Source organism: Rhinolophus sinicus, linkage group LG05 (genome assembly GCF_036562045.2).
Source record: "Rhinolophus sinicus isolate RSC01 linkage group LG05, ASM3656204v1, whole genome shotgun sequence".
NCBI classification, from domain to species: Eukaryota; Metazoa; Chordata; class Mammalia; order Chiroptera; family Rhinolophidae; genus Rhinolophus; species Rhinolophus sinicus.
The window spans coordinates 16,151,235-16,178,542 of NC_133755.1; the positions used below are offsets into that span (position 1 = coordinate 16,151,235).

The 27,308-nt window shown below is 43.5% G+C and overlaps 1 protein-coding gene across 2 annotated transcripts in view; it reads left to right on the forward strand.

The window, feature by feature from the left end:
- Positions 1-27,308, forward strand: part of EFR3B (EFR3 homolog B) — a 117,292-nt gene that overhangs the window by 19,283 nt on the left and 70,701 nt on the right. The window contains exon 1 of one of the 2 annotated variants that reach the window (XM_019712763.2): positions 18,522-18,767. The exons of the other annotated variant lie outside the window; for it this stretch is intronic. Within the exon in view, the coding sequence (XP_019568322.1) occupies positions 18,761-18,767 (7 nt within the window). The 5' untranslated portion in view covers positions 18,522-18,760. Of the gene's footprint in view, positions 1-18,521; positions 18,768-27,308 lie in introns of those variants that run through there. 2 annotated transcript variants of the gene reach the window in all.

Below are 27,308 nucleotides of genomic sequence, written 5' to 3' on the forward strand. Positions count from 1 at the left end.
CTTCCCAACCACATACGATTTCCCCATCTTGTGGCAGAGATGGCCTCTGGCAGCAATGTCTATTACATTGTTTTCCCTGCATGTCTTTTCTGGTAGTTCCTTCAAAAGTCCCAGGGACAACTCTGATAGGCTTGGCTTGGGCCAAGTGTCCTTCCCTTAGCCAACCACTGCAGTCAGGAGGATGAAGCCCTCTAATTGGCTAGGGGTTGGTTATCTTGTTAAGTAAAAGAGAAGCCATTCTTAGAAGGAAAATATACTGGGCAGATAAAAAAGTAATACATCCATAGACTTTTATTAAGTGTCAACCTACTCAATCAAAACCTAATTCAAATTAACAAGCAATATGGTGGGATATGTGAGCAATACAAAGATTTATAAGACATGGTTTTTGTCCTTAAGGATCATATAATCTAGTTGTATCACATTCTTTATTTAATAATTTGAGGAAACATGAGTTAATTCATTGGAAAATATTTTCTGAGTGCTTACTTAATGCTGGATTCCTGTCATACAGAGATGAAAGACAGCCTTCTTCCTACAAAGAGCTTATAATCAGGTGGTAGACACAAGCAAACCAGTAAATTTTTCAATGTAGGGCCACAAGCATGATGAGAGAAGTGTGCACAGGTGTCATGAGAGTCCCCAAGGGCACCTGATCAACCTGGGGCTCAGAGGAGCTGATGTATGAACCAAGGCTTGAAAAACAAGTGGGGGCCAGGTGAGATAGGAGTGTGGGGAAGGGTCCCACAGCAGAGAGACTATTGTGTGCAGAGGTACAGGCCTGTGAAGCAGGGTGCTGCGTTTGGAGAACTGTAGATCGTTTGGAGTACATGAGGGGGTGCAGAGAGAGAGATGAACCTGAGGAGGTAGGCAGGAGCCAGCTCACAAAGAGTCCTGTGCCAAGCTCCCAGATTTGAGCTTGTCCTGGAAGGATTTTAAACAGGGCATGGACATGTCCACATTTACAATGGAGCGTGCTTCTTCTGGCAGCAGATGGAGTGGAGTGAGCCAGACTGGAGGCAGGAAGAGTAGTCAGAAGACTGCTGGGGGAGAACACACCATATATGAGGAGGACTTCTTTACAGAGAATGCCAGCTAAAAGAGAGTTAGCAACCCCATGTCAGGGAAGGATTATGATTAGCAACAGATGCTAAGATATTCATGGGGTCTCAGACTCCACAAATTGTTAAGAAGGGGAAACCACCTGTGCAATAGAAAGATCTGGAGTGGGACAATCTAATGTTATGTGCCTTCTGGTGTGATACAGGAAGAGACAAGTTACATCTCCTATATAGTATTCTTTCCGAAGATGTTTAATCTGAATCTAATCATGAGGACACAATCAGACAAATCCAGAATGTTGGAGATTATCTAAGGAAACTGGCTGACTTCTTCAAAAGGTCAGTGTCATGAAAAACAGAAATAAAATCAAAATGTGAGGGAACTGTTCTAAATCCAAAGAAATTAAGGAGACTCAACAGTCACATGAAATATGTAATCCTTGATGAGATTCTTGATCAAAATCTTGAAACAGCTATAAAAGACATTTTGGGGACATTTAGGGAAATTTGAATAGGAACTGATATTAGTTTAACTAGTTGTGATAATGACATCATAGCTATGTAAGAAAATGTCTTTATTCTTAGGTGATGCTGGAGAATTGAGGAGTAAAGTGTCATGTTGTCTTCAACCTACTTTCACATGGTTCCAGAAAATGTGTAATGTATGTGTATATACATATATGATATATGAGGATGTTTTTATATATATATATATGACATATATATGCCATGTATAAATGCTGTTACATATATATATGCTGAAAGAGAGAGGCAGAGAGAGAGAAATGTAGCAAAATATTAATTTTTGTTTAGTACAAGGATACATGAGAGTTCTTGCACTATTTCAGTTTTCTTTTGTTTTTCTGTTTTGTTTTGTTTTAAGTTTAAACACTTTGAGAAACAATGAAAAGAAGGAGGAGAAACAGGAGAACTAATGAGAGCCTGACCCAGACAGTGGCAGTAGGTTTGGGGAAGAAGGTTGGAGTCGAGAGAAATACAGAAATATTGGGAAGCTATCCCAATTTGGAATAATGTCAGTGGACCCACCTGGAGTGAGTTAGGGAAGAGGCCCAGTCAGGATTTCCACCTTTCTTAATGCACATAGCAGCAACAATACGATAATGACAGCATGTAACTTACACTGGGAAGCAGACGGCTGTAGAGTCGAGCACCGGCTAAGACTCAGGATGCTACAGTTCTAATCCTCACTCGACCACTAAGCAGCCATGAGCGAGTGAGTGCAGCTCGTCTGGGGCTCATCTCTGAGCACGAGGAGATTGGACCAGATGTCCTCTGAGGTCCTGTTTAACCTTCTCAAGGGCATAGTCGTAGTTACCCTTCCTTATTGATGTTACTCAGAACCATCTGAGCTAAGCATTAATGAGATGTTGTCATGTCCATCATTTCACTCTCTCAGTCTTGATTGATTTCTCTTTTTTGGCCACCCTCTCTTGAGAGCCTGCCCCTGACTGGATGAGGTCCTCACTGAATGTTGCTCCTTAAGTGAAGCTGTAATAGTTACCTACTCCTGACACTGTCTACCCCTTGACTTAATGGCGGGGCTTCTACCCAGACTCTTAGATATTGCTTTCTATTAATAACTCTTCTGATTTTCTCTTTATCATGGAACTAATGCACACTTATGGTAGAAAGTGTGGAAAATTTGGGTAACTATATAGAAGAAAATTTAAATTGCTCACAATGCCACCATTTTACAGACGACCACTACTAACATTTTTTTCTGAATGGATATGGGTGTGGGTGTGTATGTGTGCGTGCGTGTGTGTGTATTGCATAGCTGACCTCTTATCATATACATGCTTTTGTGTTCTGATTTTTTAACTTAGTGATATGCATAAGTTGTATTCTGACTTTTTAATAAAGATTAATATATTTTTTTAAACTTTACTGGGGAACATTGGGGAACAGTGTGTTTCTTTCTCCAAGGTTCATCAACTCCAAGTCATTGTCCTTCAATCTAGTTGTGGAGGGCACAGCTCAGCTCCAAGTCCAGTTGCTGTTTTCAATCTTTAGTTGCAGGGGGGCGCAGCCCACCATCCCATGTGGGAATTTAACCGGCAACCTTGTTGTTGAGAGTTCTCTCTCTAACCAACTGAGCCATCCGGCCACCCTGTGTTCTGATTTTTGTAAAACTTCACATATCTTGAGCACTCTCTTACGGGTGGATGGGACAGATCACCATTCTGTAATTTCTTTTTCAGAATTTTACAAGCTTGGAATGTCATTTTGGAGCCTCATTTTTAACAGCTCTCAATATAATGAAGCACATTAAATGCTCATAAAATGTAATAAAATAAATGAAATATTAAATACATAAAGATAAAATATGTTAAAATGAAATATTTAAGTATGTTCTTTTATCATTATTTGTACCTTCTTATATAATGAAAAGATTCACCATTTTCATGTAAGATATTTTCCAAATGATTTGGCAACTGTTTGCCCATTTCTTCTTGTCCTGATGAAAGGCTGGCCTGTTAGATCATTAGCACTGCTGTGGAAATATGAGCATAGGAAAAGGAAAGGGAGAAAACAGGCTTAGAATTTCTCAGCTTATGATGCTATGTCATTAATTCTGTGTCCATAGAACCACTTCTGGGTGGTGGTGGTGGTGGGATTTGTAAAGGGTGTGTGCGTAGTGAGTGGGAGGTAGGGGAGAGCCACACAGGGGGAGGAAGAAAATGAATTGAAAATTATAGGTATTGAGGTACATATGGTAACTACTACTTTGCAGATTCCTTTTCTTCCATTTTTACTAATGTCAAATAATAAAGTCTAATTTTAAGGTACTATGTACGTAGGTGCTTGTATGTGTGTATGTGAGAGAGGTGTGGGAGAGACAGGCAAGCGGGGATGTATTCTAGAGTCATTTTTTTTTAATCAAAACAGCACTAATCATGAGCATTTTCTAATGTCATTAAATTAATTCCAAAACATCATAACAGTTGACAGATGGATATTCTTTAATGTCTCCCAGAAAGAACATGAACCACTCATTCATCCAAGCATCTACTATTTTGATCCAAGAAGTTGAAACCACTTAATTCATCCTCATGGCTCCCCTGGGAAGCGAGGAGAAAGAAGAGATTACTCTCCACTCTCTCTTTTATATGATATATGTCTAGATATGCTTACATTTTTATTATACACTTATCTTTACAGAAAAGGGAATCCCATAAACCAAGCACATCTCTCTGAAATTACTTCTAACCCTCATTAGAACGTGCACATTCACTTGAAAGTGTTGCCTACTCCTTGTCTTCCTGCATTTTTTCCAAAATATGCACATTTCAATGACTATCATACCTATTATTTTCAAAGACTAGATAGTATTCCATGTTGTTGGCATGCCATCGTTTACTCAGTCACGTCTTTATTGTGAGAGCTTTAGGGGTTGTTCCTAAATTCCTTTAAGCATCGTAAGTAATAGTATGAATTTATCATTGTGCAAATAATTTTTTTTCGTCTTGGATTTTTTTACTTGCGTCTCATTGATAATGGCTTTTGTTATTTCACTTTTGCTAGACTTGCAGGTATGTAATAGAACCTCTAAGCTGTCTGATTTGTGTTTATCTAATTTCTATCGATGGTTTAGGCCATAGTTTCTATCTATTTGCCTGTGTATAAAATTGTCTATTCTTATCCTTTTATACCCTGACCAATTGCCAAGTAGAGCTAAGGATGAGCCATATAAATTTTTATTAGATCTAAATTTTTTAGGAATGTAAGCTTTTATGGCTTATACCTGTCATGAATTGTTTTCACATTCTGTGGTCTTCCTTTTTAAAACTTTTTTCAGTTACATTATTTTATATGATGTATTTTTAAGAAGGGATTGTAATAGGATTTACCCATGGGCTCTTTTCCAATGACTTCTATTGCCCTTGGCAACGTCCATATCATCCCCTGCAATTCCTAATACCTGACTCCTCTGGTCTCAGAGCAAGAGGAGAAAATAGCACTGGCTGAAGGTTGAAGTGGGGCCTGAGATATCCTAGGAACATGGCCTCTTCTCTGGGAAACATGGGTGAGAACTGTGCTGTCAGTCCCTGGGGATATTGCTATCAGTGCTCTGCTTTTCCACTTTAGTATTTGTTCCAAAATGGTTATCGTAACATCTCAGAATTAAATCTATGCCTGTCCCTTAAACTGTGTAGTTAGGGGCCAGAGCTGATTATTCCCAGAGCTGCCTATGAATCAAGGGAAGAAAGAAGCAAGGACAGGCTGTGTTTCCTTGACTCCGATATACCTGCTCAGAGCCACTGTGATGACACAGTTGTTTCCCTTCCATTATCCTGGACCTGAGCAGGTATTGCACACGCCTCTGGCTTGAGGCTAGAGGTGTGAGACTGATCCTGGCTCCAAACAGAAGTCATCTTTATGGTAGTTTCAAGTGGGACTGTGTGTGTGTGTGTGTGTGTGTGTGTGTGTGTGTGTGTGTGTGTGTGTGTTGTCCATCCTGTATTCTCCATTGCATGTTATTCTTGTGTAGCAGCCCCTCTTGCACAGTCCTTGGTAGAATATGGAGTTGTGATGTCAGGATGAATGCTTTGTCCAACAGCACTGGAGGGGGAGGGTGCCCACATGGATGCTGAGCGGCATTTTCAGACTCAGTCGTTCTGCTAAGCTGTGTGCGGTTTGACCACAGCAGGTTATCGTTGCTGGAACTGAGCTCCCGCTCCAGTTCTGCTGAGTGTGAAGAATATGACCTGGATGAGAATTCACAATGATACTGGAGAGGCTGGGAGATCCAGCGGGCTTGAGGAGGGGAGTGTGGAGGGGAAGAGAACTGCAGAAATCAGCAGACAATAGTCTACCACTGCATTTCCAAGAAGGCATACTCTAAAACTTTAAAGTAAAAGGATATATGCATATATACATACATATACATGTGTGTATATATATGTGTGTGTGTGTGTGTATATATATATATGTATGTGTATATATATATATATATATATATATATATATATATATATATATAATTTATTTGAAAGAAAATGATGTTAAGAGCTCTGAAACTCATGTTAACAGCCTGCGTTAGAGGGCTGCAAAAACCAGTATTGAGGAGATGGTGAGAGAAAGCTGTTCACACATAGGCAGAGTGAAAAATTTCAAGAACAAGACAAAGAAGGACGAGACTTGAGACAAACACCATGGAAAGAAAGCATCCAGGAGTGTGGGTAACAGGAGCGGCGGGACATGGCTATTACTCGTAGGGCCAACCTTAGGCAATGTGGTGCACCCAGCAATTTTGCAGCCTCGCTCCCCACCAATAATAGCCCTCTAAATGCAACGCCACCAGGACCATGATTTGCTTAATATTTTAATTGACTTTCTTTCTAAAACTCAAGTATCTACTTTAGTTTCATCTTAAGCAAGACAATCTGAAAAATCACAAGTTTGATATGCTAGCTATATATATATTTCTGATATATATTAAAACAAGCACATATTAGTAAAAAGATATAGTATATATCTATGAAGCACCTAAAATAATCTCAGGTACTAATTGGTGGTATGCACAACATACTCTGTTCCATTTATATTCAGAAACTCACCCTCTGTTCACACTGTTAACTTCATACCTTAGCCATCATCATCTCTTACTAAAATTATTTGAACCTCTCCCCCTGCCCAGAAAACTCTCTCCCTCCTCTCCATTCCCTCCTCTGGGCAAAGTCTGATTCATTCTTCAAGTCTCAACTTGGTCTTCATTTGCAAAGGAAATGCATCCTGGTCCCAAACTCCTACCCAAACTAGATGGGGAAGGTTTCCCTCCCATGTGATTCCATAGTTCTGCCACTTTCCTTATTCACTGACTACACTTGTTACTACACTTATGGTCTTTACTTTCAACCCTCCATTAGAGATGAATTCTGCCAGGGCAAAGAAACGTTAGTCTTTTTCATTATTATCAGGGCCTACCACATTGCCGAGTACATCACAGCACTCAGTAAATAGTTGTTGCATGAATGAATCCCACCATCTGGCACTCTTGGGCAATTCTCTCTTTTATCCAAATTTTTTCTCAGGTAACTTTCAATATGTAAAATGTTCAAGAATCTAGATTTAGATATGGAAGACCCATAAAGCCAAGTTCATAACTAGCCTGTTTGTGTGGTCCAGCTAGCCAGGGAGATACTTTTCTGCAGAGGATCTGCTCAGAGTTCCTCAAATCACACTTATGTGGTGGGGTCACCTGTTTTGCTTCACAAATTAGAGAAGCAGTGTGTGGGGGGTGGTTGATGGCAGTCACCAGGATTGGACTACTGGGTTCTAGTCCCAGTTTTCTCACTACCGTGTGACCTTGAGCAAGTTATTTAGCTTCCCATGACTCAGTTTCCCCACCTGTAAAATAGGTCTTGATTTCATTAACATCATCTTCTGTAGGCACTTGCTTTCAGCTTTCTTTGCTCTGCCAGGTCAGTTACCACTCATCCATATAGTTCCCACCTTTCCAAAATTTTGTTGTCTCTGGTCCTGTTATCTCCTCTCCTAATTTCTTTATCCTCATGGATTTTTCTCTTTCTTATTCCTTTAATATGTTTAGTTTTGTTACTGTTGTTTTGTGGGAAGGATGCAGAGATAATAGTTGGGGCTCATTTCACTAGAAAACATTATCTACCTTTTCTATAATTACCATGTTTTGCTTTACACTAAAAGCAAATAAAGTTATTTTTAACTTTATAAAGACAGAGTACTGATATCATTCTCACGTTGTCTACCAATGGTCTACAAATCTATTAGTTGATTCAAAAAGGAAATAAAGATAGTTACTGCGATTTGTCCTTAAATTCATATTGGCTCCAAGTGTTCACTTAATTATTTTCTAGGTGTTCACAGCAAGCAGCCCTGTTTAACCAAGTGACTGCTATTAATTGTCCATATTCACCGCTCAGCTGGTAATTATCAGAACCCACCATTTTCCTTCACACAAAGTCAATTCAATTTCACTAGCTTCTTATGAATTTTTAAAGTTTACCGATAGTTACTTTTCAACTGCTTTTCCAAGTCTTCTTAGCATCTTAGGAAGAAATTTGTCTAGTCATGGAGGTTTTATTCATTAAAATAATTAATTTTAATAAATTACTTCACCTACCTTAGGCTTTAATTCTCTCTTTACAATGTTTGTTTCAAATCCTTGCAGTTTAAAGACAATAGTAGACCTTTTCTGTGGGGAGTGGAGTGGAACCTTTTAACATCCAAACACTCTTCTCATCTGAGGGAATCCAAAATATATGGGAGACTAGGCCCCCCTCCCACTATGGAAACCAAAAGGGACAGCTCTCCTATTGTGTCTACCAAAGGTATTAGCATGTGATCTGGGCTCAGCGAATCAGATGCTGCTGTGCAGGAATAAATGCAAAGATAGAGACGGTGGGAGGTATTTTTGTTGCAGTAGCAGAGCAGTTGAGAGTACTCATCTGGGGGGATAGGAATCCTTTGTCAGTGACACCAAGAGTAACAGCAGCAAGCAGCCAGTGGTAGTGCTGACAGTGACGGTGGCCTTATTACAGTGGCATAATCTTAATGGTATTTGACCTCCAACTTCCCTTGGTTCCTGGTTGGGTTTTGATCGTAGACTTCCCATTAACTCTGCGATCCTATACCATTTCAGTGAATTTCTTTTCTGCTTAAGTTAGCCAGAATTATTTTATGTTATATGGACCAAGAACCTTTACTAGTACAGAGAAATTGGTGCTGAGAGATGGTTGCAGGCAACAGAACCTTGAGGAAATTGGTGGAAAAGGGAATCTGCTACCTGGTTACTTAGGACTGAGAGCAGTAAAAATTCTGTTAGTATTACATATAGGGATGATATGTCCATGACACAGAATGGTAGGAAAAATTAAAAGGTAAATATTGCCTCTGATCACTGCTTATTAGAAGCAACCTTTTCCTCCTGTCAAATTACAGGAAAGTCAAAAGGAATTAAAGGACTGTAGGGTGGGGTAACTTCTGTTGGCTCTAGTTTGCGTAAACATTAATAAATGAAAAGCTCAAATCCTTAAATTCTCAGGTCATAATACAAATTGAAATATTTTCTAAGACTTCATGAAAACCAAAAGGGACAGAGACAGAGACAACTGAAAGCCAAACTTCATGAGTTACCAAATTACAAAGTCAACTGAACCCACAGCCTCACTAGGTCTCTTATGTGAAAGGGCACTGGTCAGGAAATTGTTGTACCTCAAGAACTGGAATGGCAATATAATTGAAATATCTGGAGAACTCATGGGACCCTGTACCCCTAAACTTCACTGAGCCTCCATCATCAGCCAAAACAGAACCTGCTCCTATGTCAATAAGGGTTTTATTGCTTTACATGAAGATGCACCTAAGGGAGTTACCTTGCAAAAGGAAGCCAATTATCTGTATGCTGTACTTCTTTCACTCCTCATTATCTCCAAACATATAACTAGAACTAGGTATCAGCATACCCAGAGGGACCAATTATAAAGTATAACCTGGGAGTTAATGATTAACACATACTGAGGACCAAGATTTGCTAATTTACACAAATGTGGGGAAAACACACGTGGGAATAGATTTCCTAAGAAGGAAAAAACAAAATTTTAGATTCACACTGAATTTATTGACATGGATGTATTTTCTAGAAATTTAGATTTAACATTGGCTTGAGGAGTTGGAAGTGTTTCTAAATATTGGTTGGTTGCCTAAAACCTAGCCACAATAGATAATAATGATAAATGAAGTTGAGATACAATGTGGTATAATGTTGAGGAAGGAATTAAAAAATGTTGGAAGATAGAAATATTGGAGGGCACTTATCATGTCCTCTTTCTATGTCCTCAGGTGGCCCAGAAAATACTTGTGAAGGAAATCTGTGAGCATGCTTTAGTGGCTATTTTAAGTAGGCCAGGAATGACTGATAGGCTATAGCTGAAGTGCCCCCGCCCCCATTTCAATCACAATGGACAGATCCTATCTCAGCAGAAGTCACATGATGACACTTAACTGCCAGTGGTATGGGGACGTAATTTTCATCTTGAGCAGCAAGGCCAGCACAATAATCAAAACCTTCAAAGTTTTTTGATCATGGGTCCTCAGTAGCAAAATAAGTGATCACCCTCTAAGATCCCATTTTATTTAAAATATTTTTTAAAAATAAATAATCAAAAATTAAAAAACCAAGCTCCAGGCCTGCTGAAAAAAAATCTGACTCAAGTCATGACAATAGAGTGACAGCCCCACACCCAGTTATTAGACCCAAGACTCCGTGAATAAGGGAAGGCCTAGGTACTTTTGAGGAATGATACTGCCGTACCACCACAAGTATAAACTCTTTCCCGAGGGGAACCGTGGCCATTTACCAAGGTAGTTTTTTGGGGAAAAAAGATCACACAGCGATTATTGGACATTGACTTTGAGCTAACATTAATTCTTCAGAGCGCTTCATACTGCTATTGCCCACTGGTCATAGTGCAGATCTTATGGGAGTCAAGTCATAAGTGGAATCTGGGCCAGAATCTACTTCACAGTGAGCTCTAAAACCCCTGAGACCATCCCATACTTATTTTCTTGGTTCTTGAGTATAGAATTGGACTAGACATTCTCAGAGATTGGCGTAATCACAGAAATAGACTACCCATTCCTTAGATATCAGGCAGCTCCTTCCCAAGCCAGCCCAATGCTTGCTCAAGGGGATCAAACAAAGTAACCATGGTGGCAGGATGGGAGCTGTGCATCAGGTCCAATTTCACTTGTGGTTTCTTCCTTAGTATATTAAGTACTGCTATTTGTCTACTTTAAGCCAATTCCCTTTGTTTTCATCTCCCTCTCTTGTCTATTATTTTATATAAAGTATGTTGGTATTGGTTAGATTTATAATTTAATTTGTAGAAGGCAGATACCATATTGAGACAAGACAATGATAAGATAGAGGAACAATGACTATCACTCTGAAATCCTAGATTTGGAGTTTAATTTAGGAACAGACAGGCTTAGGGTATTCTCTTGGGAAGAATGTGAATGTATTTTTAATTGTAGAAAAAATTGTCACATTATATTAAGTGGGGATATTTTTATGGTGGAAATTTGGGGAGAAAGGTGTATGTGATGTTTTGACTATCCAGGATCCAATCTTCTCAAGCATATATGGAACATTTTCCAGGTTACATCATAAATTGGGCCACAAAATTACACACACACACACACACACACACACACCACATTTTCTTTATCCATTCATCCATTGGTGGACATTTATATTGTTTCCATACCTTGGCTATTGTGAATATTGCTGCAATCAATAAGGGAGTGCAGATATCTCTTCAAAATATTGGTTTCATTTCCTTAGGGTATATACCCAGAAGTGGAATTGCTGGGTCATATTGTAATTCTATTTTTAAATTTTTAAGTAACTTCCATGCTGTTTTCTGTATTGGCTGTACCAATTTATATTACTACCAAGAGTGTGCAAGGGTTCCCTTTTCTCCACATCCTCACCAACATTTGTTATTTCTTGTCTTCTTAATGGTAGCCATCTTAATATATGTGAAGTGATATTTCATTGTGGTTTTGATTTGCATTTCCCTGGAGATTGATTAGTGATGTTGAGTACCTTTTCATATACCTGTTGGTCATTTATATGACCAATAGACATTTGGAAAAATGTCTATTCAGATCCTTTGCCTTTTATGTATTTTGGGTATTAAACCTTCATCAGATATATGATTTATAAATATTTTCTCCCATTCCATAGGTTGCCTTTTCATTCTGTTAATTGCTTCCTTCATTATACAGAAGTTTTTAGTTTGATATAGTCCCACTTGTTTAATTTTGCTTTTATTACTTATGTTTGGTGTAATGAAGCTTGGTGTCACATCCAAAACCATTATTGCCAAGACCAATGTCAAGGAGCTTTTTCACTGTTTTACTCTAGAGGCTTATGGTTTCAAGTCTTACATTTAAGTCTTTAATCCACTTTGAGTTAATGTTTGTGTATGGTATAAAACAAGTGTCTAATTTCGTTCTTTTGCATGTGGATATCTTATTTTCCCAGCAGTATTTGTTGAAGAGACTGTCCTTTCCACATTGAATGGGCTTGGCACCCTTGTTGAAAATCATTTGACCATATAAGTGAGGATTTATTTCTGGTCTGTCTGTTTATTCCATTGGTCTATATGTCTTTCTTTATGTCAGTACAACACTGTTTTGATTACTATCACTTTGTAATATAGTTTGAAATCAGGCAGTTGATGCCTCTAGTTTGATCTTCTTTCTCAGGATTGCTTTGATATTCAGAGTCTTTTGTGGTTCCACATGAATTTTAAGATCATTTCTCTCTGAGAAAAATGCCAGTTTTGATAGGGATTACATTGAGTCTGAAGATTGTTTTGGATACTATGGGCATCTTAACAATATTAAGTCTTCTAGTCCATGAACTCAGAATGTCTTTCCATTTATTTGTATCTGCTTTAATTTCTTTCAGCAACATTTTATAGTTTTTAGAGTCCAAGTTCTAAGACTATTTTTATCTCTCTTCTGACACATGCTTTTCTGTCTTGACTTACTTTCTCTACTAGACTGTGAGTTTTCTGGATGCAAGGATGTTCTTATTTCTGTCTCTCCACTGTGTCTAATAGAGTCTCTTGCATGTAGTAGGCTCTCAATAAATACACGTTCCGTAAGTTAAAGCACAAGTGAGCCTCAGCTACCAGACATCAGATACTAATGGGTTTCAAAATCAAGTTGACTTTCTTTGTTATGTGCATGTTCGTAGATAGATATCTGAGCTTCTCCAATATTTTCATCTGAGAATTGCTGAGCACCCTGTCATGTGACTGAAGTGAGCTGTCATCCCTGAGCCAGAAAAGTGAGAACTGGTCTAGAGGTTTGGAAGCTGAGAGTAGGGGCTGGGTATTAAAGAAGAGAGTCCTGTAGCTGAGCAGAGTCCAGGGAGGGGGAAATGGGTACCGCTAGGGATTCCTAACTGCAGGGCTGCTAACGGCTGAGCAGATAAGTGTAACACTCAGCATTCTTTGGGGAAGCAGGAGGGGTGATTTCGGGGTCCAAAGCCAACATGAGGCCATACATAGACAAGGCCGGGGAGCTGAGCTTTGGCATGAGTGTGCCAGGATAACTGCCTTGGAATGCTGACATCTGCTTCCATGACGTCCCAGGGCTCATCCTCTACCAGGCTTATAATTTCCTGGCGCTGTTTTCCTCCTTCTCCTCCAATTTCATTTAAACCATTCTTTGATCAGGTTGGCCAGCCTCTGGACAAGCCTGTTCCTTCTGGCTGTGGTGTGACACAGGTCTCCTTAGTCATGGCCTGTAAACTCAGATCTGACCTTCTGAGATCATCTATCTGACCAGCTATGCACTTCCCATGTCTTTTTTCCATGTCTTCTTTTTAAAGCCATACTTACAAACATATGAAAACATTGCGCCATGTGCCTTCAAGGTCTTCAGAGAATGGGTGGGCTTGGGTCTCCCAGTAGGGGAAGGTACCACACAGGCTGGAGGTGGGAGATAATGGGTGGGGAACAGGTGCCTCCTGGCAGCTAGGAGCCAGGAAAGAATAAAAAGACAGAAAGGTCAGGGCTAAGGGCATAATAATGCCTGAGCTTTTTACCACAAGAAAGTGGACTTGGATTTGAGTTTAATGTGGGGAAGGAGCCCCTTCTCCAGGGGCCACAGGGAGCAGTAGCTAATGGAGGGGTCCTGATCCTGCTCTGGAGAATGAATACAGGGTAACTGAAGACAGTAAAGACGATGATGGCTGGAAGAATTTGCTTAGTACTTTTGAACCTCAATGTGTCAATAATCAATATCTCAAACTTCACTCCCTCCCTGGTAAAATCTGGTTTAGAGGAGGTAAAATCTGTCTTCTCCACCCCAGATGCTCAGGCCCTGATCTTGCAGTAGCTCTGTCCCCCTGTGTCCCTCCTGTACCCAAGGCAGCTCCCAGGAACCTCGCCAAGAGCACGTCCTACTAACCCGGCTCTGAGCTGTTTTCTGTGTTGTGGAGATAACGTTCTTCAGCCCTTGGTTACCCACCTGCTCCTATACTTGGGCATTGTTTTTAAAGGCTGTTCTTTCCCTACAGCTTCTGAGAAGTAGGTCAAGGTACCTGCTTTAAGGGAGAAATGCCAAGAGTTCAAGTCACTGGGCCTGGAGTCAGGAATCTTGAGTTCTTTTTCAGGCTTCACAGCCGATCAGCCACCCGACAATCTTAGGGGAACATTCTCCCCTGTGGTTCTCCCTGGGCCCTTCTCTAAGTCTCATGATTTATTTTTCCCTGAAGCTGTACCCCCTGGGGCTGTCATCTTCTCCTCTCTTCCCTCCCTCTGGAAGGCCCTTTGAAGCTGGGCTGCTCAAGGCTGGTGCCCTGAGCAAGAGCTGCTGCAGTTGTGTGGCTGGTGGGGAGATTAGAGGCTTTTACGACATGGTGGAGCTGGTGGGGCTGTGCGAGGCTGGAGCATCAGAAAGCCGGACTCCTGGACGAAAGGACAGGCCTGGTGTTGTGCCCTGAATACTGGAATCCAGAGGGCAAGTGAGGGTCCTGATTTTTATGCAATGGTTGTCGATTGCCTCCCGCTTCCAAGCCTCTCTTTCTCTGTAATGCAGGGAAATTCAGATCCTGGTTCATATGGAAAATCTGGAAATTGTGGTGCTTGCTCATGGCAGATGGGATCATTTGAGCTGTCGCAGCATAGGGCATTGTTCATGGTGACTGCATTAACCAGGGTGCACGTTGGCCAAAGAATAATAACCTTTTTTAAGGCTTAGTTCCTCCAGCCTGACCAAACCAGTCCCAGAAAGCCTCTAGGCTCTGGATTTGGCCAATGCCACAGGGAGTCTACTGCTGAGGGCCTAAGAGGGGGGTGAAAATTAGAGCACCTGCTTCAGTCTGGATAGCCTGAGACCCTCTTTAATCTCTATTCTCCAAACACAAGTAGTAGGGGAGTGAAATACAGATGAGGAAGGAGAGTAAATGCAGGTAAAGCAGGGAAAGGGGCGTGGAGCATTACGCTGTTAGGAAGAACTCGGTTTAAAGTGCAGTTATGTGTGTGATGTTGACATGGCCTGCAGAGCATCATGCTATAGTGGAAAGAAAAGGAGTCTTGAGCAGAGTGTCCTGGGCTTGAATCCCTGCTCAACCACTTTGCTAGAGAGCTAGCTCACCTCTCTGGGCTGCACTTTCCCAGCTATAGAATAAAAATAATAAGACTGATCTCGCATGGTTGCTGAGAGTATTACATGAAATAACCTGTGTCAAGTGCCTGGCACAGAATCTATGGCACAGTGGGGATACAGTAGATGTTATTTCTTTTCCATTTTCCTTCCTGTCAGTCCGGTCACCATGTTTTGGGTTTCTGTAGATAAAGTAAGAACCTTTTTAAGATAGGAATCCCAGTTCTGACTTTCTCTCCTTCCCGTGTTCACCTAAATAGCTGATACCTGCTGTGTCTTTCCTTGTTCACACTATTCTGGATATTGGGACCCTTGACTTCTGCTCTTTTGTTTTAAAAACTGGGAGCCAGAAGATTGTGCTCCCCCAAAGTCTCAATTTCCTCACGTGGGAATAATACCACCACCTTCTACAGTAGCGCCATTTCTTATCTAAACATCTTGACGACACTTCAGAAAAGCTGGATCTGAGCAATTGATTCTGTCACCACTGAGCCCAGAGAGCCCAGAGGGACCTCAGCCCTCTGGGCACAGCACCCATGCCACAGCATACAGGCTGGCCAGAGTGCCCCCATCCCTATGCCTTTGGGAGCCACGCACCAGTGGGGTCTATTTGGGAACAGACTGGGGGGAGGGGAAGGGCTACTCCAGGCCTGGTTCAGCCATGAGGATCCAGGGGCTCCCTCCACAGGATGGCACTAATAAAATTGCCAGATGTAACCTAGAGTGAATCTGAATTTCAGATAAACAACAAAACATTTTTAGTATAATTATACACCAAAAGTTATTCTTTTTTTTCTTAATTTAAATTTAATTGGGCATCCTGTATTTCTGTTTGTTAAATCTGGCAACCCTGGCTCTAACACAAAAGCCTTTGGGTTGAGCCCTCCCAACACGGCCCCAGACTACCTTTCCAGCCTCCCTTCCTACTTCTGCTCCCTGTCCTTGACTCTGCTCTAAACAGATGGATTCCAGCCTACGTCTCACCTACTAATGTGGGAGATTTTTGCTGTGAGTGCTGGAATCGTGTCTTGTGAGATCAAAGGATGGAAACACGGACCAAGGAGAGGCGAGGAGTTTTTAAAAAGAGGATTGTTTATTGAAAGCAAAGGTTCAGAGCTCCCGAGCGGGAGGGGATCCCGAATGGGGCGCTCAGTGACTGAGGCAAAAGCTCTTCTTACTTTTATACTTTCCCTTGCCTGTTTGGGAAGGGGAGCTGGAGCCTTTTAATGGAATTTGTCTACCAGGTTTGTTCTGTTAGCCCATCCTGAAGGAATTAACAAAATAACCTATTCCTATCTATTCAATCTGCCCCATTTGTCAGGCCAAAAGAAATTTTATGAGATAATTTATTAATCTCAAAGCACTGTTACATTTTGTACTGGAGTGAAGGAGTTATTTCAAAACCTGAAGTTTCAGGATACGGCTGTCTTTTGCTTATTCCACCAGAGACTTTCTTGTCTGTCTAACAACATGTTAACTAACCTGTCTCTCCTCTACCATCCTGACCTTTGCAAATTGTAGTCCCGCTGGCTGGAACTATTTACACTATATCTCCACATCTAGAAATCCTGCCCATTGTTCAAAGCCCATCTTGAATTTTTTTTTAATGAAACTCTATCCTGCTCTTTCTATGAGCCTCCGCCATAGAACTTATTAGATTTTATTATAATTATTGCATGTCTCCCCTCTCCTGAGTACCTTTTACAGTGTCTAGCACATAATAGGGAGTGATCACTAAATAGTTGATAAAAAGAATGAATGTCTAAATAGAGGTCTGTGCCTCTCTTTCATAATTTACTATGTTCTTTCTCATCATATAAAGTTTTTATCAGTATTTGTCTTGTGCTTCCTGCCAGACATTTCACTCCATGAAGACAGATACTGCATTTCCCACTGTGCTGCAGACTCCAGTGAATGACAAGTATATTTTGTGCTGAACAGACTGTGGGGTGGGAGTATTGCTGATGTCCAGACCAAGCCAGAGTCCAATTTCTCCCTTCTGCCCTGGTTCTGATGTTACTCTCAGCAGATCGTAAAGCCACCTGACCAGGTCCTAGAACTGGAGAATAAAGACAAAGCTTTTTTGTTAGTCATCTGAAGGTCTTGACTAAATGTGAGCTCCAAGAACATTCCCAGGGTTTCCCACGGGGCTCCAAGGCTCCCGTGTGCTGCTAAGACAGGTAAAGGAACAAGAACAAAACCTGGAAAGAGCGAGGGAGTGGGAGGTTTTCTAGTAATTTCCCAACAGTCCTGCTGAAGTTCGGAGAGGGTAGATAACTGACCTATAGACACACAGCTAGTGTATCTAGGAAACAGAACATAAACCAACCTCTCACAGCCTCAGTTTCCTCTTCTGTAAAATGGGAGACATTACACTATTTTTAAGGTCCTCCCCTCCCTAACTTCTGGTAGAAACCTTAACCATGAGGTAAGAAGGAAACTAAGGAATGGATATTGAAAGGACAGGTGAATGTGAGAAATGTAGAGGAGGCTGGATGAGAAGCCTCCGGAAGCCCCGGACTGGGCTAGGAGACTGGGCTAGGAGAAGTCTTCATGGCGTGGGGCGGGAGCATTCTGCTCTCTTGGTTTCTCATATGGTCACAGAAGATGAAGCAGCCCGCCCTGGGGCACAAGTGGAGAGGATCCTGGCTTCAAACCTTGTGAATGACACGTATTAATATGGGAGAGGAAAAGCAAGCTGACTTCCTGCAACACTTGAGGGGAGAGGGTGGGGTGCGTTTCCTGCATACCTGGCCCAGGAAGGACGCTGTTTGGTAGCAAGCACCAGGCCGGAGAGTGGCTGGGAGAGCCACAGCTGAGGGCTTAATTAGAGAATGAGTCTCCCCTAAGCGAAGCAAGAGAGGGCGGAGGGTTATTCCCCAGTTCATCTTCCTTGCTTTCCTGGCTCAGCCTACGTATCCTGGACAAATCCCGAGTTGGGGGTATTCCTGCGGCTTCTAGCGCCCCTGCTGACCCGCGGGCCCACGAGTTAGGGGCGATCTCAGCTGTCCGCCTGAACATTCCAACAGGAGCAGGGAGTTTGGGTGGGTGGCTCCCCCAGGCGACCGCTGCAGGTGGAAAATCCGCTGCCCAGCATCTTGGGGCCACAGCCTGGGAGAAGGCGCATCTCGGGATCTGGGTTTGTGGGAAGGTGCCAGGGCCGATGCCGGCAGAGGGCGGGAATTTGCCTGGGGCGGGGCGGGGCGTGGCGTGGGCCGGCGGCACGGCAGTGGCGGAGGCCGGGGGGCAGGGACATATTAGCATAGTCTCCTCCCCTCTCGGAGCTGCTCTGCCCAGAAACCCGGGCGGAGGCCCGCTGGGCTCACCCTGGACTCCGGCTGGGATCGTGGCTCCTGGCTCCAGCCCTCCCACGTCCGGTCCCCGTTCCCGTTCCCGCCCCGCCGGCCTCCCCCGGCCGCCGCCATCCGCTGCCGGTTGTGAATGAAAGGGAGGCGCCGCCGGGGGCTGGCTGCAGGCGACGCGGCCTCGCGGGAGGCGCTTGCCCCGCGGAGATGTACGGTAAGGAGGGCTCTGCCTACCGGCTCGCAAACTTGCAGGACAGAGACCATTGTCCCTACACGGGGCCCTGGCGAGGCCATGGGTTGCGGACTTGGTGCCCGCTGGGCTCTTTCTGTCGTCCGGCGCGCGCGCGTCTATGCTGCGAGGACAAAGATGCCCAGGGCCGGGGACCTTGGGGTCCTCGGAGCCCTTCGGGCTGGTGGTTTGCGGGCGCTGGGGCGGTGGGCGGTGGTCCTCCCGGGGCGGGGCCTTGGGTGATCCAGAGCTGCTGGGCTCTGCGGAAAGCGGATCTCCCTTGGAGCCGCCTAGACAGGGAGCGTTGGTGGAGGTGGTCGTGTGTGACAGCACTTGCAGAATTAATTAATAAAAGCGGCTTGTGCTGCGGAGTTTCCTGCGGGAAGCCGGTCCGGGATTGAGGGAGACACTCGCTGCCTGGCTGAGAGGATGAGGGAGGCGGCGCCGGCTGTGCAGAAGGCTGGGGAGCCGGTCAATCCTGGGAGCCTCGTCTCGCCGCACCTGGATGGATGTGGCGTCTGCCTGCCCCTGCCACCCGTGGGACCCAGGTTCCCTAACTTCCCGATTGGCCCTCGGTAGTAATGAAGGAGGGAGACGCTGCTGAGGTCTCAGAGCTGCTCTGGGTAGCCACCTTCTGGCGGTCGCCTCACCCCTCTTCCCTTCTACAACCGCCATCCCCTCAACTGATGTGCAACAGTTAGCCAGACCCTCACGATGCACTGGTCCGCTTTAACACTGGCCAGGAATGCCTCGGTTTTGGAGACAGAGTGGGTGAAGAAAAGAGAGCACTTTGGGTCCCACTTTACAGCTCTAATGAGTGGAGCTCTGGAGACCCAGACCAGTGTAAGAAATCAACTGCATTATAGAGCATCCAGACGCTCTGAGCTGCTGAGAGAGAGAGAGAGAGAGAGAGAGAGAGAGAGAGAGAGAGAGAGAGAGAGAGAGAGAGAAATGATCCAGATAGACTTAAAACCATCTGAACCCAGATTCTGGCAGCTCTTCTAGGGCCAGCAAAAAAACGAGTTGTTCTCACCTCTCACCCCCACTGCCAGGTAGGGGCTCAGGTGGCACCTGAGGGATGAGAGTTGGGAGAAGAGCATGTTCCCAATTTCACCCATATCTGAGGTTCCTCAGCTGCCTCACCCTGCAAACAGACTGTGAACCACAAAGTTTGTTGGAGGCAGAGGAAGCTGAGAGCTTGGTGCAAAGGCTCAGCAATCAATGGGCCTCACTATTGAGAGTAAGAGACACCCAGCCTTTTAATCAGTCTCTTTCCCTGCCCAGCTGGTAATATGTCTGCATTTCTGAACCAGGTCAAGACATCAGCAAGTCCCCTCAGCAAGTATTATTTGTCTTGGCTGGATCAAAGGGGACAGTATGGTGGGAGGAGAGGTTGACCTCAGAGCCTGTTCTGCTGGCCATGGGGACTCTAGGGGAAGGTAGCAAGGAGGTTGTTTTATAAGCTACGAGGTTGTGAGGTTCCCAGGAGAGAGTTATATTTTCTTACTCTCCCTGTTTTTCCCCCTCTTCTTTACTGCAGAGTAAGCAGCCGGAAGCTGCAGATCACTTGACAAAAGCATGTGACTGCAGGGGCACCTGCAGTAGGGAAGGAGTGAGGAACCCTAGTTGTGCTAGGCCACGTCATTACATTTAGTCCCAGACAGTTTGCTAACGATCCTGAGTGTTGTGGTCTCTGTCTGCCTCTGTTGTATGAAGCAAGTCAAGGAAGAGTTGGATGGTACAGAACGGTGAACTGGGAAGCCAACATATCTGGGTAGTATCTTCACATATACTATAGATTTTTATTTCTCTTTTATAATACGATTTTATTCCTCCAGATGTAAACAGAGATGGTACTTACCCCTGAATGATTCATACATTATAATGAAGGAATCCTCTGGGCAGTTGCCTGCAGCAAAGGAAGTGGCAGTTGGGAGATTATTATTGGGTCTTCCTTAATGCAAAACCTCTTTGGAGTTGTGAAAGGGAGCCCACTCTTGAAGGGGCTCATCGGCCTGGATTTTAGTATTTTCTTGACTTTCATGAAAAGAAAGCGTCTGTATATACTGGTAATCATTCCTTCCCAGAAGTCAATAGAGTGATGAAAAAAGTTGTGGGTAGGGAAATTGGGAAGTCATAGAATCATAGACTTCTTGCATTTTGTTCTTATTTTCCCATAGTTTCCAAGTGACTTGTCCAAGGTGACACAGTTAGATGGAACAGGGCAAAAAGCAAACTGGGGCCTTCTAGGTCAGTGCACCCCCAGGCGTTGGGTAAAAACGCATTAGGAAAATGCCACCAGGGATTTTGTTAACTGATGAACAGCAAGGCCCCTGTGTAGAGCCAAAAGTCACCTCCGAGCTTTAGGTAAAGGTGTCCCTCTACCTCTCATCTTGGTGACTTGCTTCATTATGAATTCCTGTAATCTAACTCCTGTCCCCCTCTCCGCTGCTTGGCAATCCTGGACAGGTCTTCACCTTCCCTCTTCGCCCCTCCTCACCTTACCTCTGGCCCTGACAACTCAGCCTTCCTGTGTCCTCAGTTTCCTCCGTCTTCTTCTGCCTGTGGTGGAAGAGGGGCCCCTTGTCTTTGTGAGAGTACACAGTGCTATCTGGGACAGAAGGAATCCTAGACCTGGGGTCTGCTCATCTCAACCCAAGGGCCAGGTCATGGCTATCTGACCTTAGGCAAGTGGGGTTGCCTCTGGGAATTATATGTCAGTAGAAATGGTGAGACTCCCATCTATCCTCCAGGTCTGTTGTGAGCCTCAAAGCTGGGCACTGGCTGTGACAGTGCATCCTAAGAGGATCTTCACTCACAAGATGGACTGCTCAAGAGCCTGGCCCCTTCTGCTGGTCTTGGGCCTTTATCCTTTTCCTCTTTGCCAGCTTCTGAAGATGCCTATTTGTGCCGCCTCCCACCCCACCTTCAACACACAAATCACCTTGACCTAGCTAGTCACTCAAGCCGCTGAACTACTTCTCTCTTTTCCTTCACCACACTCACCCCAGCTGCCTCCTCACCACTCACTCATTCCTAAACCCCAGTCCCTTTCTGGAAATGGCTCTCCAAAAGGGCACAAGTGACTTCCCACAATTGTGTTTATACCTATGAACACATATTGACAAGGGACCTGGGAAAATAAAAGCACTGGGGTAGGAAGTTTGTGGTCAAATTCTCAGCAAAAATGGATTCCCATTTGTTTTTCTTTGTGTCAGAATTGTGTAACTAGAAGTTTCCCTATTTCTCTCTCCTGAGATGGAGTCATTAGTGTTCCTTCCTAGGAGCGTCCCACTTACCCACTGAGGTGAGGCAGAGCTCTCTGAGAAATGCTACCCTCCAGAATGACGGCTGCAGCCATGAAGAACATTGGAAAGGATTTGCCCAGAACCACCGTCTGTGTGGCCAACCCCACGAAAACAAAAGCTGCTCTGACCAATGCCCCCTCACCTCTAGGTGCCGCCTCAGCCCCAATATATGCCTTTTTCGTGCTTTGTGATTGAGAACGCTGATTGTAGGGAACATGGCGATGACATACATCTTTCTGTAAATGGGCAGCACAGAGCACATGAGTGTGTGACTTGAGTGAGGCTGGGTGGAGAATCTGCAGAGCAGACTCCCGACTCCCTCCCGAGGTGCAGAGGCTCATCCTTGCAGAAAGTTCCTTGCTCCTGCTGCTCTCATCGCAGGGGACTCTCACAACCTCTCTCTCTCTCTCTCTCTCTCTCTCTCTCTCTCTCTCTCTCTTTCTCTCATACACACACACACACACTCTCCTCACTCACTCCCCACCAACTCCTTTATTCCCCCTAAGATGGGGGTGAGGTGAGTAGAGCCTGTTTTCTCTCTCTTGCTGCTCACAGTTCAGTGAATTCAAGCAGCTGTAGTTGTCTTCTTGTGCATAAATAAAAATGAAACGTTCATATCACTTGAGAGAAATTTGGAGATGAGAGATGGGGGAAAAAAACCATCCACAATCCTACCCACGAAAACCAACCTTTTATATTGTTATATAAATTGCTGCTAGGATTTTGTGCCTGCCTGCTTTTGACCTTTCTTTTCTCCTTCTTGCCTGATCCTGGCTGTGTTCACCCAGGCGTGATGGCGAAGGAGCAGCAGGGAGCCCCTTAGACTGACTCTGCCCTCAGATAAACTTGGCCCTGACCCTTCCTGAGCCCATTTCCTTGCTCAACAAAGATGACAATGAACACCTCACTGCAGCGATGAATCAGGTCGAGAGAGCTGTCCCCACTTTCCCCTTCCCTTTCTCCAACTCTCTCTTTCCTCTGTTTCTTAATTAAAAAAAAAAAAAAAGGCAAAAGTAAAAACTTATGTCCCATAAGCTTAATAACAGTGCTTGTGAAACTGTTCATTGTATCAAACAAAAGGAAAAATCTAATATAAAAAGCATCTTCCCCCCATTCCCGTAGTCATCCAATCCTTCCAGAAAAATCCAGAAAACACAGTAACCTATAAACAAGTATAACTGCTTTTACTGTTTTGATATTTTTCCTTCCATATGTTTGTTTATGCAGTTGGAATTATTCATTTTACATAATTTTGTATTCTATTTTTTTTCTATTTAACATTAGAATACAAGCATTCTCCCCAAGTTAATAAAAACTTACTGGCTGCCATTTTTAATGACTATTTAACGGTCCACTAACTGGATGGATATATAATTTCATTATTGTACATTTAGTTTATACAAAAATATTCAATATCATAATCCTGGGAAGAGTACTTAGTGCCCAAAACTTTCTCTAAATTTTCGACTATTTCCCTAGGCTGTAGCCCTCCAAATGTGTTGATGAAAGTATATAAACATTTTAAAGGTTTGTTATATATTGTCAAATTATTTTCAATTTGTATCAATTACACTCCTACCAGCTGTTATGAGAATGCCTATCTTCCTATACTCCCAAAAGCATTAAATATTGAGATTTTTTCCCTAATCTTTGCTGATTTTCTAGAAAAGTTATATCATCTTAACTTGCACTCTTTATTTTAAACACTTCCTATATTTTTTAACCATTTGAATTTTAGTAAATGGTCACATGAGTATGAGTGCTTTATTTATTGAGGCTTTTAACCATTTGCCTGTGGTTTGCTTTATGTTTTGTGTTTTGCAGGAAAATAGACATAAACTGTCAACTATTTGTGGAGTGCCAGCTATATATACTACACAGGGCATCATGAGGGATACAAAAGTGTATAAGAGTCCTTTCCATGAAGAAGATTACAATTTCAGTGGGAAGACATGCAAATAAATTAAGTGATACAAAGAGATAAAACTGCACAGTTTTTTTGCAAGGTGGAATGGAGTAACTCACCAAAGGTTCAGCCAGCAATATCTTAAAGTGGAAGAGACCACTGCGAGGTGGACCCATTTGGGAGGGCTTCAGGAGACAGCGGATGTTTGTGTGGGGTTCTGAGGCTGGGGGGTGAAGGGAAAAAGGGCGGGCCAGGTAGAGGCACCAGTGTGGGGGCATGGAGGTGGGGGAAGAGAGGACCTGTCCAGCGAGAGTTAGGGGAGGGAAGTACCTGGGTTTGAGGCAGAGTTTAGGTGGAAAATTATGTGATGGAGAAAGAGATTATGTTGAGACAAGGAGTTTTCACGTATCCCAGTGAGCAGTAGAAGCCCTTGAAGATTGTAAACGATCAAAGGGCTGGTTTGCTCAAGTGATGTTTTAGGGAAATGAAACGGGGAACACTGTGCAGAATGGGGGTGGGAGGCAGGGGAGCAGTGAAAATAAAGAAAAGCGGAGGAGATATCAGCCATAGGTGGTAGCTTAAGGAGTGAGAAAGCTTTGGACTAGTTACAATTGTGCATATGCAGTGAAAGATGTTTGCCCCATAAAATAAAGCAGTAGGACCGGGTGGGTGGGTGGGAGGGGTGGGGGTGGGAGATAAGGTGAATTGAAACTTTCTTTTAAACATTCCCTTGGTACATAAAGTGTGGGTTATATAAGCAGATATAGAAAATAGTATATTTTGAAATAGGTGCTAAATTGCCTAGAGCTGTAAATTTATTATAATCTAACTTGTTCTAAAGAGGATTTGGGGCATATATTTCATGTATACCCCTGTACTACAATAAATTAAGGGATCAAAGCAAAGAAATCTGAGAGTAAAACAGAAAAAATAAAGCCAAGAATAAAGTTATTTCAGGAAAAAAATGCCTGCCAGTAGGCCGTGTTGCAAATTCAGTTTTGCGCTTCTTGTAGGCCAAAAAAGAGGGGGGGAATCATTTGCAAGACTCATAGCATCTATAAAATTTTTTTTAAAATGCAGTTGCCCAGGACATAGACAGCTTTTTGAGATGCTAAGATCTGAGAGACATTCCTCCCCGCGTTCCTCCTGAAAGAGGAGTATTTTATAAATATTGGTCTAAATTAGATTTTTCTTTTAAAAATATAATTCCCGTAATCTGCTCTATACCACTTTGTGGAGTATGCAGACTGGTTCAAATGCAAGTCTGGGTTCTGATTCCTCACTTTGAAATTGCCACCAGCTCTGCTCTTGGCTTCCTTCCGGGTTTGCCGTGAGCCAGGAGGCTGAGGCTCTGGCTCCCTTCATAGCTGTGGTTGTCATTTCTCCTTCCTCGATGATGGTGTCTTCTGAGACTTTGCCGAGGAAGCTGCTCCTGCTTCATAATCAAGGGAGGCTTTCTGGTCACTCTCGTTCATGCACGGCCACTTGTCACAGCCTCATGTTTCTCTCGTCTGTGTCCCCACTAGCCCATCAGCCCTAGGACAGCAGGGAGCTCATTTCTCTTGTGCCCTGTTCCCTAGAACACTGCCTAGGACAGAGCTGGTGCTCAAAAACCTTGCCTCATGGATGAATCCTGAAGTAGATGTCATTTTTAAAGTGTACCTTTTTCCAACTTCTGACCCTGTACATATTTTGTCCTCAATATGTCATGAATAGCAATACAATTACTATTATTTTAGCTTCCATTTGTTGGGCACTATTATGTGCCAAACAGTCTTCAAAGCATTTTTAATGTATTAACTGATTTAATTTTCCTCAAACTCTATGAGTTACGGATTATTATTCTCATTGAATAAATGAGAAAACAGAGGCACTGAGAGGTATAGTAACCTGCCCATGGCTGCACAGTTTTGCGACAGGGCTAGGATTTGAACCTAGGCATTCTAGCTCCAAAGTGTGAACTCGTTCTCCTTACACTGCGTTCCCTAGAATATTCTGAATGTCCCGGAGAATACAAAGCTTTCCTTTGCAGAGCTCACTGTACATAGACTCACATGTGAATTTGGGAAGAGCAGGAAAGCATAGGACAGGGCTGAACTGAGGGGGACATGCCTTATCTGTGGTCCCAGGCCAGTCAGGGAGCTTTCAGTTCTGGTGGGAGCCTCTGCCTCTTAGGATCCTTCCTCTTCTTCTATGACTGTTTTGCTTTATCAAAGAGAGAAAGGGCCCCAGGAAGAAACTTGGGGACCTAAATGAGGATAGATAAATAAGAGAGGAGCCCAGAGAGCAAGTAGGTGAGGGTGGAAGACAGAATGCATGAGTCAATGATGACATGTAAAACACGGAAGCTTGGACATACATCTCAGAGAGAGAGAGAAAGAGACAGAGAGAGAGAGAGAGAGAGAGAGAGAGAAGCAGAGCAGCTGTCACAATCAACAGAGTCACACACACACCTGGGTTAGCAGTCTTCTTAAAGATGTATTCCACGGTCCATGCTTGGCGTGGAGGAGAGCAAAGACTGAGGACCTTCTTAGCAGCAGGAGCCTCTGCTTCTCTAATAGTTTGGCTGTGAATGGAAACGTCTTCCCTACATTTTCAGGTCCAGCCAGCCTGGATGCAGCAATCGCTGCCTCTCCAAGGTGGGGTTAGGACCGAGCTGTGTGTGTGAGAGAGGGATGGTAGTCCACCTCCCAGATGGCCACTTTGTAGCCACAGGACCCTACAAAGTTAGTTTTTCTCTCTCTGAGCCCATTCCCTCCCCTGTAAAATAGGAATAATTAGTCTGCCTTGCATAACGAGGGGTCAAATGAGATAATGCCTACATACATGTATTTATATTACAGAACAGTGTGCCTAGGAAACGTGATATCACCATCCAAGCAATTTTTATGGATATTTGTGGGGCATGGCCACACCGTCTCCAGAAACAGTGACAATCCCTGCGTACAAGGATGAGCATGTCATATGAAGACTGTGTTTGTTAGACTCCTTAGACACAAGGGTCTGATAATGAGAATGTAAAAGCAGAGAGCTGTTGTAATATTGGTGAGCTGGGCACCTGCCTCTGTGAAGTCTGTCGCTAGACTGGGCCCCTGAGACGGGACAACCACAATGCTGATAATGCCGAGCACTTTCTTGTCTCCTAGAGGCCCATCTGCAGGTGGGCAATCCATAGCAGTGTCCCTCCTGTCCCTGCACCGGGAAGATGATAAACTCTCATAGACTGCAAAGAGGGCAGACATGACATCTTTATCTAAATCCTTATACGAGGCTAAATTCATATGCATTACTAAGATTTAGCAGTATTTATTC